This window comes from Macadamia integrifolia, chromosome 12 (assembly GCF_013358625.1).
Source record: "Macadamia integrifolia cultivar HAES 741 chromosome 12, SCU_Mint_v3, whole genome shotgun sequence".
Taxonomy (NCBI): Eukaryota; Viridiplantae; Streptophyta; class Magnoliopsida; order Proteales; family Proteaceae; genus Macadamia; species Macadamia integrifolia.
The window spans coordinates 8280620-8299533 of record NC_056568.1 but is presented as its reverse complement, the minus strand read 5'-3'; the positions used below and the strand labels follow the sequence as shown (position 1 = coordinate 8299533).

Below are 18914 nucleotides of genomic sequence, written 5' to 3'. Positions count from 1 at the left end.
CATCTTGCTCTCATATCAAAGATGTTAGCAAGAAGGTCATTATCAATAATTGATGAAGGTTATGTCTTTATACCAGGTCACACTAATATTGATCTAAGCTCCACAATAGGGGCTTGTCCTACTCTTTCATACGGTTTTCCCTCCCCCGCCCTCCCCACTCCGAAAATAAATAAATAAATAAATGAAAGTATGTCACTCAAAATGTCATCATCTATATATAAATGGATTATTCGCAGCCAACCTCTGAGTGGCAATAATACTACCATCATAGAAGAGCTACCTTGGAATTAGGCAAGGTTGGCTTTGGAAACTGATATAGGTTGCAGTTTTTGGGTATCTATCATGTAGTAGCAAGTGCTTAAATTTTGTGAACATGTCTACATGATCACTTGCTCATTCAATAAGTATAAGGTAATATATTTTGCAATTGACTTTAAAGAAATGATAAATGATTGAAAAGTCAAATCTTGAATTACTCAATTTAACGACTAGAAGTACAAGGAAAAAAGTCAAATTTTGACACCTTTACTTGATAGTTGGATCAATATAAACCATGTAGTTCAAAATGAGACCATGTAATCAAGGCTCTCTTGATGGTTATCTTAAGAACATATATTGTCCTTTTTTCCAATTTTTGATTGGGTATGGAAGATAGTTCTAAAAAGTTCTTAAAATACATCTCAATTTTTGGCCTATTGCCTATTGCCTATTGCCTATTGCCTATTGGTCTATATCTCAGCATAATGTTGGCATTAATGTTCATTTGGTTATTTAAAAATATTTATATAGGCAATAAGCAATAAGCAATAAGCAATAATAGTAATTGAATCATAAGCAATAAGCAATAATAGCCATCCTTAAGTGTAAACATTTCCACCAATTATTGATAGTTGTATAGTCCTTGGTCTTACATAATAGATGAAGTATTTGATCTTAGGCATAGCAATAACAACACACTGCACAACAAAAGTCACACTACAGATAGATGGGGCTTCTCATGAATGAAATGTTCGACATATGAATTGTGAGATAAGAGAATTCATTATTGAATTGGAATTAGTTGTGTTTCAACATGTCATATGTTTGTGTGTGTGTGTGTGTGTTAGTTGATATAGAATGGCCTTATTTTCCTTGTGATCCGTTTTGATTGTAAGTGATGTAAGAAGATAAACCAATGGGGTTGGTAGCCTAGTAGTGAAAATGCCCTCAATTCATCACCACTCAAGTCGACTGATTGCGGGTTCGAGTCTTGGCGTGCCCACTATCGCTCATTGGTCCTACGGAAGCACTTCTTGCCATATGGGGGCTTGTCCTGGGGGCTATGACCACTACCACGTATATATATATATATATATATAAGGGACAAGGGTTTCCTTCAACGACGCCCGTATATTAATTCGGGCGAAGGAGGAAGCCTCAAGTTGAATCTTCAAATGGGGGGTGTTTAGGATCGAGAATGACTAGTGGCTGGAGACAATGAAATGGGTGTAGGCATGTGTTCCAAACGCTTTCCTCTAATTCTAGCCAAATACCAAAGATCTAATTAGAGAGCGCTTTTGTTTTGTTGGGTGCAATATTTTCTTTTGGCAATGAACATTCTAGGTGAAATTTATATCACTTGCCCTATCTTTACCTCGCTTTCTATAAAAGCAAATTTTTACCCCTTTCTCCACTGTGAACTCAAAATCCCAAATTACCCTCAGTCCCTCCCTTCCCCACTACAAAGTTGCGATTCCAGTACATCAATAAATAAAGCAAGCCTTCCTCATTCGAAACATATGAAGGAGTCGAATTATTTCAATGCAACAATAGTGACAGTGCCTTCTATCGGCAAACCTTCAAACTTGCAACAAATGGTGACACATTTGACCATCAAGAAAACTCTTCACCTTACAAGTGAGTAAGAAAGAGAAAACGGGGGGGAAGTGGGTCTCAAAGATCAGGTTACCAACAATAGGGGAGCGGATATGGCTGGGCTCCTCTGATAGGCTACATAAAGTTGCTTGAGCATTTGATGTTGCATTCTTCTGCTTGTGATATTTCCGTATAAAATGGCAAGGCAATGGTGGTGGGAGGGAGATAAGGGTGGAATGGAGAAAGAGTGGGGAGGCGTATTAGGGAAATACAGAAGGTGCGAAGAGCGGAGTTGGGCTGCAAAAGGAGGTGCTACATGGGGGGAGGGACAAGGGATAATTTAGGAATTTGGAATTAACAATGAAGAAAGAGAGGCGGAAGTTTGTTTTTTATGAAAGAATCATAAAAGAAGTTTATGATAAAGGAGTTTTAAGTAAATATAGAATAAGTATATGAGAATGATAGAAATTTCATCAATTTTCTATTTCATTTTGCTTCACTTCTAGGCTCTACCCAAATAAGCACTTAATTTCTTTACCAGAAAAAAAAAAAAATATATATATATATATATATAAATAGGCCCTTAATGTCTTTTTAATTTTAGGGAGAGGGATGACAAGTTGCCCGCTTATATACTGACATCTTAAATTCTAAGCCACTAGCAGGAAGCATGGTTCTAAGTATTGTTATCATATCGGCATCAGCTGTATCGGTTGATACATCTCAATATTGGTATTGATCAAACCCAATACCAATACTTATTGTATAGATTGGTCAATATAATATGGATGTGTTATTTTTTTTAATGAAAAACTGTTATTTTAATTTGGAATCGGGACCACGGATTTAGTTATCAGTATTGGTATCGGTCTCGATCTATATTGATCCTAGATTGGCCTCTATCGGTTGAATCAATCAATATTACCCTTGCTTTTAGTAAAAAAAATAGTATTCTTTTTTATGATTTTACCCATGTCATGATGCCAATACTTAATCCCGAATCGATCAAGTTTTGGGATTGGTCTTATACAATATCAATACGAACAACCAATATAACCAATCTAATAAAAGAGCAACCCAATGCACGATGCTCACACTACTACAAGGTCTAGGAGGGGCAAAATTACACAGCCTTACCCCTCGCTTTGTAGGAGAGATTGTTTCCAAGTTATGAACCTGTAACTAATATATTACAAATAGTGCAACTTAACCATTGCACCACAGACTCGCCCATTACAATTGATCCAAATATCAATACCTAAAACCAATATTAATATTGATAGTGTCCAATATTATCATTGATATCATGAACTAAAACCTGGCGAAGAGAGACAATAGATTTCAATGGGTGTCAAATCATCTATAAAGAGACCACATCTTTAATGAAGAGAGAAAGAGGAAAGAGGTACTGGGAGGTAAATACAATATATTGATATCATGTACTTCATTTTTTCCTATAATTTGATGGAAAAATAAGCCTGAAAAGTAGCATGGTCTTTGTGCCCAAATACAAGACGAGGGAGATGATCGTTCTACCCCTTGATGAAAGGTGGAAATCTCCCCCATGCTTCCATTTGCATTCCCATTGTGTAGGGGCTACACTATTTTTCAAGGAACCCTCTCCCGTGAATTTAGGGAAAAAGAAGCTTGAAAGGCAATGTAGCCCTACACCAAAAAACTAGAGGGGGCGAAATGATCGTCCCGCCATAAAAAAGGAAAATCCCGTCCTCCTTGTTACTTCTACATGCGTTCCCATTGGCCTCCACATTGGCACAAGGACCATGCTGCCTTTAAGGGAACTCCCCCCCTTAAATTTGTGAAAAGAAACATGCTAATTTGGCATAAGAAATGCCCAGACACAATATGATGCAAAATGACCGTGCTACCCCCACCATGCTTTGAAGATGCTCCAGCGTGTATGTCATTTTCTACGCTAAACTGAGAGGATTCTTTCTAAATGTAGGCAAAAAGTCTTTTGTCCGTGATAGCCCCTGCACCACGGACAAAGGGGCGTGTAAAGATGATCATGCCCGTATCTATGGGCATAGAGGCATCTCGCGGATAAAAAAATAGTTGCCCTTAAATTTTGTAGGTAAAAGGTTTTATGCACAACTGTATATATACACAATCATGCCTTCAACCGTTGGATGGGAGAGAAGGGAATGTGTTACTGCATTAGGTCCTTTTTATTTTTGGTAGAGTTTTTATTAAGATGTAACTGCCGATTTAATTGCTTCTAAATTTAGCCAAGGAAAAAAAAAAAAATTTAAACTTAAAGTAATAATCCAATTTTATAATTAAAATTAATTGATAAATCTCTCTAAAAGTAAAATTCGCTGTAGCCCGGATTCTCTCCCTGCCGACAGCTTTCCGATGATTCACTCTCCGTTTCTAATATTATTTTTTTTTGGGCGGAAACCAATCATTGTCATCCATCCAGTTCGAAGAACGATCTTTGGGTTCAATGGATACTCTGAACTCTTCCAGGTATCGAAATTGGAAAATTTATATTCCTTTTTTTCTGTTCATGACTTATGGTTGACGTGACTGAGACATTGTGTTGATGAATTCAAAGTCGAAACTCCAACTTTTTTTTTTCCTTTTGGGTTTCAAATCTTAATCCGTTTTAAGTAACAGTCAATGATGATGATATTTGTTACTGTCAGTTGCTTCATTTGACGTCTGTTCATTTTTTTCTTTTTTGATCTTTCTCTTACCATCCTAATTCTACCCCAAAAAAAGTCGTTTTTCTTCTTCACCTGTTGTATTTAGGGTTTTTAAGCAGAATTGGGTGTTATTTCAATGGTGGAAATTTTGAGAGCTCTGTTATGTTCTATGGTAAGCCTAATTCTGCAAAATAGTTTTCATTTCTGTTGAATGTCTACTTTAATGGTTGTGATCAGGGGAATCATCTCGTCACTGAGAAAACATGTTGATGCTTTCTACTGCATTATTACTCTGATGCTCAGGATAATCACATTTCGATTTAATTTTAGGTTTGCTTATTATCTTTTTTTTTTTTTTTTTTTGTGGGGGGGTGTGGGGGAGGTGGTGTGTTTTGGGGGTGGGGTGGGGGTAAAGAATGTTTGATGGTTTGGTTTCTGATGCAAGTGATTGGCGATTACTTGGTTATCAAGTGCATGAGTTGCTTGAGTTTTTGTGGTTAGAATGGTGGTTTTTGTAGGCTTGGTTAATTATAAAGGTTGCTCTGAGGAGGTTACAAACTTTAGGTCAGGTAAGATAGTGGGTTGTCTTATTGTAGTTTGTCACAGCAGTAATGTACCCAGCTGAGTTATCTTTTGGAAAATCAGGAGAACCCTAACACCTGCGAGAACTCCAGGAGAACCCTAAAGTGCTGTTGCTTGGGGCAGCCTGGCCTCACGCCGGGCTGCCCCCCCCCCCCCCATTTCTTTCTTCTTCTTCTTTCGTCCTCTCCCTCTTACCCTCTGCTCTCCTTTCTTTTCTTCTTCGCCCTCTTCCTCCGAACCTTTTTCTTCTTCTTCTTCTTCTCCGGGCTCACATCTTCGGGGAAGTCGTGATCCACCCCTTGCCGCCTCCCAAATCCTTCCACTCCCATCTTGACTCAGATCTGGTGATGACCTTGCCAGGATCCTCTTGATCCTCCCTGATTGATTTGTTGGCTCCTTCTTCCACCGGCGTTCTCTAAGCCTGCCGCTGCTTATCCTCAAGTTGCTGCTTTGATTGGGTATGGCTCTGTCGCCGTCCATCCGCTGCTCTGACCTGTGTCCAGAATGATTCGTTTGCTCCTCCCCCCTCCACTGATGCTCTTTGGGCCTGTGGCCTCTCATCCTTGAGTCGCTGCACAGTCAGAGTGTGCCATTGTGCCGCTGACCTAGCCATGCTCTCTTCTGGATCCTTGGCAGATCAAACGTTTTCTCGCATTTCCTCTCTGATTGAATCATTTGTCACGGTGATTTCTTGGCAAGCTCTTTGCAAGGCTTGCAACCCACAAGATTGCCAGCCATGCTCGGCCGATAGCCGCCTCGCCGATGCCCTCCGTTAGGCCGGCGCCCCATCTTCGCGGTTGTCTCTTCCGTGAGGCCAGCTTCTCTTGGCCGTGGCCCCTGCAAGGCCCGCGCCCCGCTACCGTGCTTGCCTTTTTTCTGCCGGAACTTTGATTCATGTCTTGACGGCTGGAAGTTGACATGATAGATATGTAGGTAGGGTTTGGTGGAACCCTACCTGAAATTTCCTTGTTTTGCCCGTCCTCCTTCTTTGGGCTTCAGGGTTCACGTTCAGCCCATGTGGGCTTTAGAATTTTACGTTGTTGGGCTTCTTGTCTATTTTTATTTTAAGACTATGTGGGCTTTGTGTTCTAATGACATGTCTTCTACTCAAGCCCACTGGGCCTTGAATGCTGTCTTTTTTGGACTTTGGTTACCCTTACAGGGCTTGTAATCTCCCTTAGGGGATATATTCTCCCTCCTCCCTTCTTTTGATGCATTTATTAATTCACCCAAAAAAAAATGTACCCTGCAGAGCATATGGCATGTGATAGCTTCTCTCACCTCCTTGAGGTGCTTTTGTAATTCATATTTAGACTGCAACAAAAAGAGGGAATTTGGTCTGATTTATTTATGCGCAATATTTGCAACCAAGTGGGTTTTATGCTTTATCACAATTATATTCTTTAGTTTGATAGTGAAGTTGGGTCATTGCTTGGAATGAGCAGTCCTTTTTTTTTCCCTGTTCTCAAGTTTAAAGATCTGTATTAAACTGCAAAATTATGCTAAAGTTTTTAATAAAGTCATGAATTGTATGGTTCAGTATGTGTTGGTTTTCCTCTTTCCTCTCTCTAGATTTTTATAGTTACTAAAATTCTTACTTGTCATGTTAACAGATTGCCTAAATTGAATTACAGGCAGAAACTTGGAATCTGCGAAGAAGCATCATCTGAAGTTTTGGTTCCAGAAACTTTGAGAACTTAATTTTCTTAGATGTATTCGATATGAACACCGAGTCGTTGGTTTCTCTGGAGTTAGATGCTCCCCTTCCATCCGAGAATCTATTGGCTAAGGATGGTGATTCTGGTGTAACAACTTACTCTGAGAATGTTGTTTCTTCTCAAAAGCCTGGTATGTTGTCATAGTCATCATCCACATAGTTACCTTGTTACACTTTTGGTTACTTCTGACAGTGTAGTAATGGTGCTAAGCACTTATCTGGGGAGAGACCAATTGTACTCATCACTTACATGCCATATTTCCTATGCAGTAAAAAGACAAACACGTCAATGGGCTGCTTGGACACGTCAAGAAGAAGAAAGTTTTTTCAATGCATTGCGACAAGTTGGCAAGGCATGTTTCTGAACATTTGCTTTGGTGATTGGGTTGTTTACCATCTGAGGTTTCCTAATGGTGGATGTTCTTTGTTCTGGTTGCAGAATTTTGAGAAGATCACATTTCGTGTCCAAAGTAAAAACAAGGATCAGGTAATCAATTTTTTCCTGACATTTTACTACAAAATATCATACAATATGCTAATATGGTGCCACAAGTACATCAGATCAGTACTTTTTCAATCATCCTTGATTTCTTTTGGTTATAAGGAAATTTTTTTTGTTTTTATTTTTTCGTTGCCCTATGCTGCTTGTGGTGGCTTGGAAACAGATGAATAGAAGGGTCTTCGAAGACATTCTTTGGATTTTTCCTAGAGTTTGTGCTAACATTGATTGGTATCTTATTGATTGGGTTTTAACTGCAAAAGATTTTATTTGAGTCATAGTTGTCAAGGTGTCGCCTTTGCAACCAAGTGGTTTTTTTGGGATTTAGGCGATTGTCTCCTTAGTGCAAGTCACTGATTTAATTTTTTATTCTATTTATTTCGTTTTTATTGGTAATGAACTAGGTTTAGCACCAATTTATGTCAAACATCATTTAAGTAAATGCTATATTTACTTAAGATAGCATTCATAAAGAAGCAAAAATTCCCCAAATGAATATAATAAAAATAGTTAAAAATTCAAATTCCAAAAGGATTAAAGTCAACACCCCAATTCAAGAACAAAAAACAGAATTTTGGTTGTAGGGCTGATTTTCAACTTTCAAATGCAAGGGTTTTTCTCAAATCTAAAAATTTCATAAATCTTATTATGATGGAAGATAACTCCTTCAATTTAAATCAGATTATTGAATAATAATATTTTGTTTTGATGTTTAAAATTGTGTTCCCATAGGGGCGATTTTTAAACAGCATTTATACACCAAATAAGGTTTGACTAGAATAGGACTCCTTCAATATAAATCAGATTTAAGTAATCTTGGATTTGTTGGAAAGCTGATTTTGTGCTCTACCTAATGCAAAAAGTCTCATATAAAAATAAAATCAGTTGACTAGTCAAACTTATTAGAGAACAAGAACATTTCTCTAAATCGAGAGCAATTTAATTACTTATAGATAAGATTATATTTTCCAAGAATATTATAAACCAAATGTGAGTTTAAGTATACCAAGACAATAATCATTTCCAAGAACAATATAAATCAAATGTATGATTGTTTCAAACATTCAATAACTTGCTTCTTTAGTTCTGTTGTCTTCTAGTTCTATGTTGTTTTTTGATGACTTGGTGTGGCTTGATGTTGATTTTTGATGACTTGATGTGGCTTAATGTTGATTTTTGATGACTTGATGTAGCTTAATGTTGATTTTTTATGATATAAAGTATATTGTAGCATATCAAAGAATGTTAGAAAAGAGGAGACTTAAAAAATAACACTTGCATGCCTTGGTTGCCTAGGCAACGGCTAGGCGGGTGCCTTGTCGCCTAAGTGCTTGGGCACCCCTGCACCACCTTGGGTCGCCTTGACTACCATGATTGGAGTGGATGAAACTGTTTTTCTTCCTGTTGTGTATCCCCCTCCCAGGCGCATGCACTCTTATATGATGTGTAGGTGGTATAGTTTGTTTTTAAGGAGTCGATGGCCAATATCTCAACTGTATCAATGTTTATTTTGAGAAATCAATACATTATTTTGTTCTAGATGATTAAGAAAAAATATATTTTCATTGTAATTTGGGACATATTTGAGCAACAGTTAATTATAGAATCTCTTCTAAAAGAGCAACCCAGTGCACGAGGCTCCCGCTACTTCTATGATTTTAAAATCCTCCCGATTTCGTTTACTCCACAACCCCCGGCAAACTGTAAAAGGCACACTACAACATTCTTGTCCTTTCCCTAAAAGTAAAATTGGGTAGTGAATGATAGGTTTGATCTCCCTTACAATAAAATCATACCAAACCCCCATTGCTCATGCTCTTGTGCATGCTCCATGCAGTTTAAAGCGAGACATATTTCTCCAACTCTTTGCACAATACATACTTGTGTGCTAGATTTACTCCTTTGCTAGATGAATTCTATGGGGAAGGTTCGCCAACATCTAGACTTATTAAGAGAGAGAATCTAAAACAAGCTTCCATAGCCAGAACCATGGAAGAAACATAATGGTTTAACAAGCGTATTAGTTGTAACCTATGGTCAACTATCCAATGCATAGTTGTCACGTTGTCTAGGTGAGCCAAGGCGTTGGAGGGGAGCTGTATGCAACGGGACACTAAAAAGGCACTCACCTAGGTGACTAAGGAAACCAAGGCACTAGGAGGCTTGTCGCCTAGGCGATGCCTTGACAACTATGATCCAAGTAAAGATTGATGCCAGAGTCAATGGTTGCTGATAGTTGAAATATTTGACATATCCATAGAGAATTCGGGAGGTTCATCCATTGAGTTAATAAAAAAAAAAAGGGCGTACCCAGTGCCACCGCTCATTAAAATTGGGTTTTGAACTTCAATGAGCTGGTGGAACTTTTTGAAATATTTGATTTAGTTCTTTTGTCTCAAAATCAAAATCTAAATAATATTCATTTCTCTTTCGGGCATTTCTTGAAAGGATACAATTGCTTGGAATTTGAGCAATTGAGATATCCGGAAACAATATTTTATTATTTTCTTCATTCGAGATAGAGATCTTTATTTTCTTACCAAAAAAAGAAAAGAAAAAAGAAACGGATATTTATTCTATTTCTAGATCCAAGGACTAACCAATTAATTACAGACCAAAAAGAGGGAATAGATTCATAGGTTCGATATGTATCGAAGTTATGCTTGATAGAAATATCAGATCGGGTAGAGTCAACAGATAAGGTGGGTTCATTAACGATTCATAGATTCAAAATGCCAAAAAAGAAAGCATTCACTCCCCTCTTACTTGCAAATTTTCCAGTGCCTCTTATAGTTGACTAATTTGAACTTCGGTAGGCCCATAGTGGTTGTATCAGGTTTATACTTGTGCTTCTAATTAGTGTTTGCTCTGGCCTCACTTCATGGCTTCCTTTGATACAAGCACCACATAACTGACAGAATTTCTGACTTCATATGCTAGTTATGCCAAATATAGGAATGGAAACAATACAGCTTTCCTTTGCTTGCAATCTTCTTCCTGTGCCAGCAAACTCCATTACTCCTACCTCTGTTAATCTGTCACTTCATGTACCCCCTGGTTATCGGCTTATCGCATTGAGAGGCTACATGACATGGGCATGAGCCACATGAATGGAATAACTCTCAGGTCATGGCTTTATAACCCTTGTTTATCTTTTCCATTCAAATCTGGCATCACAATTTGCATCATTCCTTCTGGTGTTAATCATTAATCACAATATTTTTTTTTTCCGTTTTGTACTTACCAATCCATATCTCTAGTGAGTCATGAGTGTACTTTCCATACCTGTCCATATGTTTGCCATTTGGGTACATTACATGTCTTACTGGGGGAAAAATAACTTATTGTACTTACCAGTCCATATCTCTAGTGAGTCATGACTGTACTTTCCATACCTGTCCATATGTTTGCCATTTGGGTACATTACTTGTCTTACTGGGGGGAAAATAACTGTTTTGATGGATCACAGTTTTGGTTTGTCTGGTTTCCTATCAAATTCATTATTTTTTTTTTCTTTATGTATGTTTATGCAGGTCAGGCATTATTACTATCGTCTGGTAAGACGTATGAACAAGCTACTGGGTCCAAGGTTTAGTCTAGATGCAAAAAACTCCAAAGATACTAATGCTGCAATGCTTAGATGGTAAACATTATTAAACAAATTAATTCCTTAGTTTTTCTTTCAGTTTGTTGAATCATATGCATTAGATAGGATATCCTCCTGACCAGTCCTCCTTCCTAAGTTACTGAGTGTCTGTAAGTCTTTACATTTGAATAGCTTTAGGCTCTTTTTGTCTTTATGTAAAATGGGCAAAAGTAGAAAAAAAGGAACATTGAATTTTTAATGAGAGAATTTGTTTCATTGGCAGTAAACATAAGAGATGTAAAGTTTTTTTTTTAGTGAGGACTATTTCTTTATGCCCCAAAACTGTATAATAAATCACTGAAAGAAAATATTTTACTTGCTGTATTATACTTCTGGGTATTATACATCCAAACAAATGGAACCTTTAAACTTTCTTCCTGAATTAGAATGGCTCAAAAAATTTCTCTGAATATGTAGCAAACCTTTGATTTTTTTGAATCACCTTCTTTATGGTGTATGACATATGCAAAAATCCAGTCCTGTGGGTGAAGGGTATAGGGTAAGACCATTTTATAAAATCTTCCTTATATTCAGGATAATTTTTTTTTTTTGGGTGAATAAAAATATATAATAACAAGGGAAAAACAAAGGGGGGAGGGAATATACAAGGCCAAAAAGGCCGAGAGCAAGGGGAAACAACCCTAGAGGGCAAAGGGGGGGGGGAGAGTCAAGATAGAGGCCCACGAGACAATAATAAGCTTGTTCCTTGGGGAATCGATAACAGAGCTGTGAGGGGTGGAATTGAGTTTGGAGGAGACATCAAAGTGGATGGTATTCCAAAATCTTATCAAAGGATCTAGAGTTGGAAGTCCATCTACGGAGATTGTTCTCCATCCAAATGTCATTGATAGTAGTGGCAAAGGTAAGCTTCCCAACAATATCGCAGATAGATCTACCAGCATAAGTCATATCAATCCATATCCATTCTCTCTAAAGGGGGAGGGGTCTTCTCCTAGCAGGCCAACATTTGGAAATGACACACTTCCAGATAAAGGTAGAAAAAAGGACACTCAAAGAATAAGTGGTTACTATCCTCTAATCCATTCCAACAAAGGCAACAAGGGGAAACAGGCAAATGGGATAGATGAGGGAAGATTGGGTAAGGAGGTAATTGGAGAGGGCTCTTAGGTTGTGAGACTGTGACGGGGGATGAGGGATTTAAACCTGACTAGTTTATGCAAGGGAGTGAATGGACGGGCTAATTGAACAGGGTTCCAGGCGGAGGAAGAGGTAAACAGACCTGAGGAGGAAGGGGACCAAATGATTCTATCCACTTTGCCCAAGAGAGGGAATGGGGAGGGACTGCCAAGCGGAAGCAAGAGAGGGAATGTCAAGAGGGGTGGGGTATGGAGGAAGAAATAAAGATTCCAAGAGAGGCTGTAAGTCCAAGTGGGAAGATCTATAATATTGAGATGTAGGGATAAACAGGAGGAATCAAAGAAGTTCTCTCAAGCAAAAAGAAAAAAATATAACTGGTTGAGAGGAAATCGACATCTTTCAATTCTTTTAAAAGACAAATTTAATGAACAACCAAAGAAATAAATAGAACAATGTACCATAAAGAAGCCTTAAGTGCAGCTGAGGAGAAAGATCTTTGCAAAAAAATTAGCATGCGTTCTTTCATTAGATTCCTAAATCAACCTAAATGTCTTAAATTACCTCAGCACCTCTATATATAGAATTTATATAAATCCTACTAAACTCATCTTGACCGTCGCACCTTGGCTTAATGGCGGCTTGTCTCCTTGAATCTCAAGGCAACTTGTTGCCTATGTGACACCTTGACAACTAATCTAGTGAGTGACTAGCTCTGCCCACCCCCCCCCCCAAAAAAAAAAAAAAAAAAAAAAACCCCAAAGAAAGGGGAAAAGGAAAGTGGCTTAAATGTCTTTTGTAACTCGAACTCCTAGTTAAATTAAAATCCTTATTGTAGAAAGCCCATGACAACTGAGTGTCTGAGTCCCTTGCAAGTAAAATTGATGATAAAAGTCCCCAAATAGCTTGGGATTGCAACATGACAACATCTTTTACTGGAAAGGTGTTTAAACAAGATTTGAAGCTGCACCAAATCATTTTTTGACCTTTCAAAATTTGGCCCAAAGAAAAATGATGAAATATGTGATAAAATGAGCCATACACATGAAAGAAATTGTCTGTATCCCTTATGTTGAATATGGACTCGTAAAGTAAGGAAAACCATTAATTAAAGTTGGAGATGCACCCCATCATTTTATACTAGTAGTTATAGTCTGTAATCTCTTTGGGGGGAGGAGTGATATAATGCAGGCCCAATGATTGGGCTTCAAAGGAGGTTCAAGTCTAGCCCTTAGAACTATCTATTCCTCTGGCCTCTACACAAATGCTTCAGTTTTTCCTCCATCTCTTAGGGAGATTAGGCCCCTCCTTGCTCCTCTCCCCCTCTGGCTGATCTCTAGTCCTCCCTCCCTCCCTCCCATCCATCCTGGTTATAGGGGAAGTCAAGATAAGATCATCTGGACCCCCTCTCCCACGGGGCTATTCAGCTCTGCCTCTACTTGGGATTAGATTCGTATTAAAGACCCGCTCTCCCCTTGGTGCAGCATCATTTGGTTCAAGGCCATATTCCTCGCCATAGCTTCACTGCCTGGCGAGCTCTTTCCAATTGCCTCCCGACGCAATCTTTTCTTATTTACCGGCATATTCAAGTGCCTCATTCCTATTGTCTCTATTGGAATGGCACTGAAGATGCTGACCACCTTTTTTTTTTTTTTTTCCTGTCCATTCTCCTCCACTGTATGGAAGAGTCCTTAGCTCATGTTGGCCTTCTCGTAGAAGAACTTCCTTTGAGTAGAGAATGGATCTATGTTGACATGACTTTCCAGGGTCCTACCATTTTTGATAATGCTGGCAAACTTAACTTTTGTGGTACTATTAACCATATCTAGAGGGAAAATCTTCGTAGATGGACTTCTAGCTCTCGCTCCTTTGACAAGATTTGGAAAGCCATCTACTTCGATGTTAGCTCTAAGTTGGGCTGCCTCCGCTACTGTATGGTTCCTGATACCCCAAGGAACATGCTCACTGTTGTCTCATGGGGGCTCCCCACCACTATCATCTCCTCCCCCTTCTTGATGCTTCACTTCTTAGTGTAGGGCCTGTTCTTTGCCCTTAGCTGTTAGTTTGGGATTTGTTCTTGTTGGGCTCCTCCTAGCCCTTTGTTTTTGTTCATCCCCCCCCGCCCCCCTTTCCCCTCCCCCTCCCCCCCCCCTTCCCCCCTCTCTTTTCCCTTGTATATTCCTCTTCTCCTTGATAATGAATTTATTTCTACATAAAAAAAAAAGTCCAGCCCTTATTTTGGGGCTATTGATCCTGTCAACTTCTGCCCAGGGTTACCATCGATTCTGCCAAGATATGCCACATCGACCAACTGAGTTGTAGGGAGGAGTTTGAGAGAAATCAGCGAGGTTCCTTCCCCCTCCCATCGTCCCAACATATTTTGGAGTTTTTCTTCCAATTTGGTGGGCCCCATAGCCACCTTGCGTGGAGATATATTTGGGAGTTTTCTTCTATTGACTTGCTGAAGAATAATTCCAGATTTCGGGGCCCCATGCCAGCTGGATTGAAGGCCAATATTGCTTGCGTGGAGGTTCTCTTTTCAAGGCAAAGCGAGCTGTCAAGCTGATCTGATTTGCAGGAAGAATATTCCATATTTCAAGTGGGTCCCTGGCCAATATGTGGAGAAGAATATGAGGATTTACAGCTTTTATTAGTGCTAAATTTTAGGGAAGTTTAGTTATTGCGTGGGGGATTTTATTAGCCAGAGATAGTTTCTATTTATAGCATCATTTATGTAATTTGTAGTTTCCTAGGACTCTTTATCTGTTACCTAATTAAATGGGGATTGGATTTACTTGTTATTGGTTTCTAAAAAGTCCAGGAGCTTCCATTCCACATAAGGAAGAGTAATTGCTGTAACTGATTCTTATTATTATAAATAAAGGTTGTGGCTGTAATTTAAATCCAACGATATGAATAAAGAAAAAAGCGTTTTGTTGAAAACCACGAAGGTTGCGAGATGCCCGGAAGAAAGTGAGAGGCTCAATCCAAATTTATCCCTTCATCTATCTTCTATTTTCTTTCCTTTTCAGTTGAGTTAACTTGCAATTGAGAGACAATCGATCCAGTTTTTTCCCTATGGCGTCTGCTGAAGTTCTCCATTGATATGAAGTTCATCAATCCTACTATAGGGTTGCTTCTTAGTTGAACTGTTCCTACATTAAGGACCTTGGCGCAACTATAAGCTTGCTACATTGCGACCAAGTGGTCATGGCTTCGAGTCAGGAAACAACCTCTCAGCGAAGTGGGGGTAAGGGTGCGTACATTATGACACTCCCTAGACCCCACAGAGGTGGGAGCCTCATGCACTGGGTGCACCCAATCTCTTTGGGGGAGCTTATCGGGCTTTTGCTTATGCGCTTTTAGAAGCCAGCTTATAGGAGGTAAGAAGGCGGGACCAATTGGATCTGTTGGTTTGGAATCTTTACCTTCTGCCTGAGAAGCCCATAAGCACACTCCCAACTTCTTGGCCTCTCAGTTTGGAGGTGGAAAAGATTCCAAACCGACACATTTCAGGGGTTCCACTTCCTTACCTCCTAGAAGTTGGCTTTTGGAAGCACAGAAGTAGAAGCTCGATAAGCTTAGCCAAATATGCTAATGTAAGTTGGAAGATTTCGTCCTGTTTTTCAAGCCAAAGGGACCTGTATTAAAGTTGGTTTTAACTGATCATTTTCCGATTAAGAGATCAACTTCCCTAAAATGTCTATGATGCCTTTCTCATGAAATACTGGTTTGGGATGATTGTGAAATGTTGAATTGTACAGTCGGAGGAGTCATGTCACCAAGTTTTATTGTGGAAGATTAGCAAAAATGGTCACATGATGCTTTAATGAACCATAAATCAAGGATCAACATCTCTATCTCGAGGCCGGTTTCGACCAAGGCTGAAACCAAGAAATGGGTTGACAAGATCGAAACCTGGTATTTTCTAGGGGTGCAAGTTTGGCCCTGACGGCCAGAACCCTCCCTTGGCCCGCCTTGATCCTAAATAAGTACCCACTCAAAAATTTTGGCCCTGAGGGTTGGACCAACCCTAAAATTTCTGACCCCGAGTCAGGGTCAGGGCGGGTAAGGGTTGATGTCTTTGGCCCGCCCAGCCCGCCCTGAACCAGGCCCTGATTTTTTTACCTTGACTTTTGGCCCTGGTTTTTGCTTGGCCCGGCCCTGATTTTGGCCCCTGATGTTGACCTTGATGTTAACCCTGAATTTAACCTAATTTTATATATTGTTTATTGGGTCATTGACACCTCAAAACTCCTAATATATCTTCTCACCAATCTCTCTTGCTTTTTTTACCAAGAAATTTGTAACTTTGTATTTTTAATCTCCTCTTTATTATGAATATTTTTTATTTTTAAGTTATTTCATATTTTGCAAGGTCAGGGTCAGGGTATACTTAACCCTTGATGGCAAACCAAAGTCAGGATCAATAAGGGTCAGGGTCAGGGTCATCCTGGCCCGACCCTAAAAAATCAGGGCCAATCAGGGTGGATAAGGGCTGAACCCTGAAGGGTAGGGCCAGGGTTGAAGTTTTGCGGCCCTGAGTCAGGGTCAGGGTCAGGGTGGGTTTGGGCCCAGTTAAGGGGACTCAGGGTTGGGCTAGGGTTTTAAGAAACCCAGCCCAACCCGGCCCTGTTGCACCCCTAGTATTTTCTGGGCAAAACTTGACAAGTCATGGGCTGGTCAAAATTGACGAAAACTACCGAAATTGGTAAAAATTGGTCAAAACTTGGAATTTTTCAATTGAAATTTGAAACTACCGAGATGTGAGAAATATGGTTCAAACCAGGCAAGGATTAAAGTATCGGTATCGGTCGCCGTATCGATAGGCCAAAATTGAGATATGCATCGGAGATGTGTTAAGATACGCTAAAGATACGCACATAAATGGATAAGTTACACTTTTTATACACTTTTGCATGAAAAAATAGTTTAAAAAGCTATATATAACATGTATTATGTATAAACACTAAATTGAGAGTATCGCACTAAATCCAAGGTTTGTAGTTGTCCCACAAATGTAAAATTCTTATTCTTCACCTTAATTTCTACTTTAGTTAGAGAGAAAAATAGTTGGCAGCAACTTTGGAATAAAAACCCCTCAAAAAATCATGTTTTTCTGAAAGATGACCCATCTTGGCCATTATATGACCGTAGTGCACCGTATCAGTATGTATCGGTCGATAATACCGATACACACCGAAACGTACATTTAACCTTGATTTTTAAATTTCCATAGAGTATCGGTACGTATCGGTGGGTATCATATTGTATCGGTGTGTATCGGAAGGTATCGTACGATACATATCGATACAAAAGGATTTTAAAATTTTCATGTAGCGTATCGGTAGTATTATATCCGTAAGGGCCAATAGTGATACGCATTGGCCAATACGATACGATACATACCGATACTTTAAACTATGAAACCAGGTTTAAAGTGAATTCGACCTTCCATCTTGTCTTGGGCTGGCTTGATCCCTCGAAGTTTCGGTTGAAACTTGAAGTTTTGACCGAGATCTTGAACCATGTATGAATTCTGCCTCTCCACCCTCACCGAATACCCATATGCATTCGCTGAAACGTACGAACCAACGATGGATCCCGTTTATCCCTAATAGGAAGTTGAACTAAACGTTGTTTCAGACGAGGAATTATCCAAGTAATCAGAAGCGATGAGCCTGTGGAAAGATTTTTATCAAGAAATAGAGCTTTATTTGCTAATAACTTTGGTGGTATGCTGAGGGAGATCTATTGAGAAAGGTGATTGCTGAATACAGGTTGGGATATGGGTAGGGAACCAATTAAGGGAATTAGCAGTCATGGAAGAGGGTGCTGAAACCAGGTAGCGGACCTGCTTTAGCTGTGTTCTACTTTGTTAGTGATTACTAATTTGTCACCTTTAATGCCTTTTTATCTTTCCCTTTCTTTGGCTTTTCTTGGATCCATGTAGCCGACCCCATTAAGTTGGGACAAGGCTTTGTTGTTGTTGTTGGAAGAGGGTGCTGAGAGGCATAAAAGAGACACGTTGAAAGATTCTTCTTGGCAACGTGCCTTGAGGCTGGCAATGCTGTCTTGATTTTGTTTTGGATATTGGATGACAAATGCTCTGATACTCCTGACTCAAATAATATTTACACCTAACCCCGCTCTTTATGTGCAATGCCTTAGTCACCTAGGCGTTAAGGCGCCTTGGTACCGCCCAGGCTCTCCTTGCCACCATGACAACTATGCTCTAGAATCGTGGAGATTTAAAAATGGAAGCCCAATAAAGTGGTTATTTTGGCCACTTGGTATGGTTTGGCATGCCCTAGAGCCTAAGGAGTTGATGAGATCAAAAAGATCCAATTGGCCGACGGTAATGGGCCACTAATGGAATGGAAGAGGTTGCCAATCTGATGGCAAGATATTGGCTAGATCTGATCTCAGATATAAAGTTCAGATTTGATAATAATAATAAGGGCCATAATAATATCCAAAAGAAGGCGATGGGTGTAATTAATAAAAGAAGATTTTAAAATCTTAACAATTCATTGTGGAAAGATGGGGGGAGAGAAAATAGGAAACTTACCAAATTGGGTTACAGGATTCAACAATGAAGAGAGAAAGGGGGATGAAGGGGAAAAAAGAGAATAGATGTGATGGTGAGATTAGAAAAGAAAGAAAGAAAGAGAGGAGAGATGAGTAGCCGTGTAGGGGGAGGAGAAAGAATAAATAATAGGGAGACATAAATCCCTATTCAAAACAAGAGAAGAGAGAAAATGCAGCCACTAAAGGCAATTACCAAACAAACCAGAAGTAATCCATTCAAATTTCATCTTCCTATTGGGTTTTTTTTTTTTGGGGGGGGGGGGG

General features: G+C 39.3%; 1 protein-coding gene across 1 annotated transcript in view; it reads left to right on the top strand.

Annotated features, from left to right (window-relative positions):
- Positions 1-4173: 4173 nt before the first annotated feature.
- Positions 4174-18914, top strand: part of LOC122057998 (TSL-kinase interacting protein 1-like) — a gene marked incomplete at its 3' end in the record, with an annotated part of 22218 nt that continues 7477 nt past the window's right edge. The window contains exons 1-5 of the mRNA XM_042620371.1: positions 4174-4341; positions 6737-6950; positions 7090-7172; positions 7259-7306; positions 10852-10961. Of these exons, the coding sequence (XP_042476305.1) occupies positions 6824-6950; positions 7090-7172; positions 7259-7306; positions 10852-10961 (368 nt within the window). The remainder of the gene's footprint in view (positions 4342-6736; positions 6951-7089; positions 7173-7258; positions 7307-10851; positions 10962-18914) is intronic.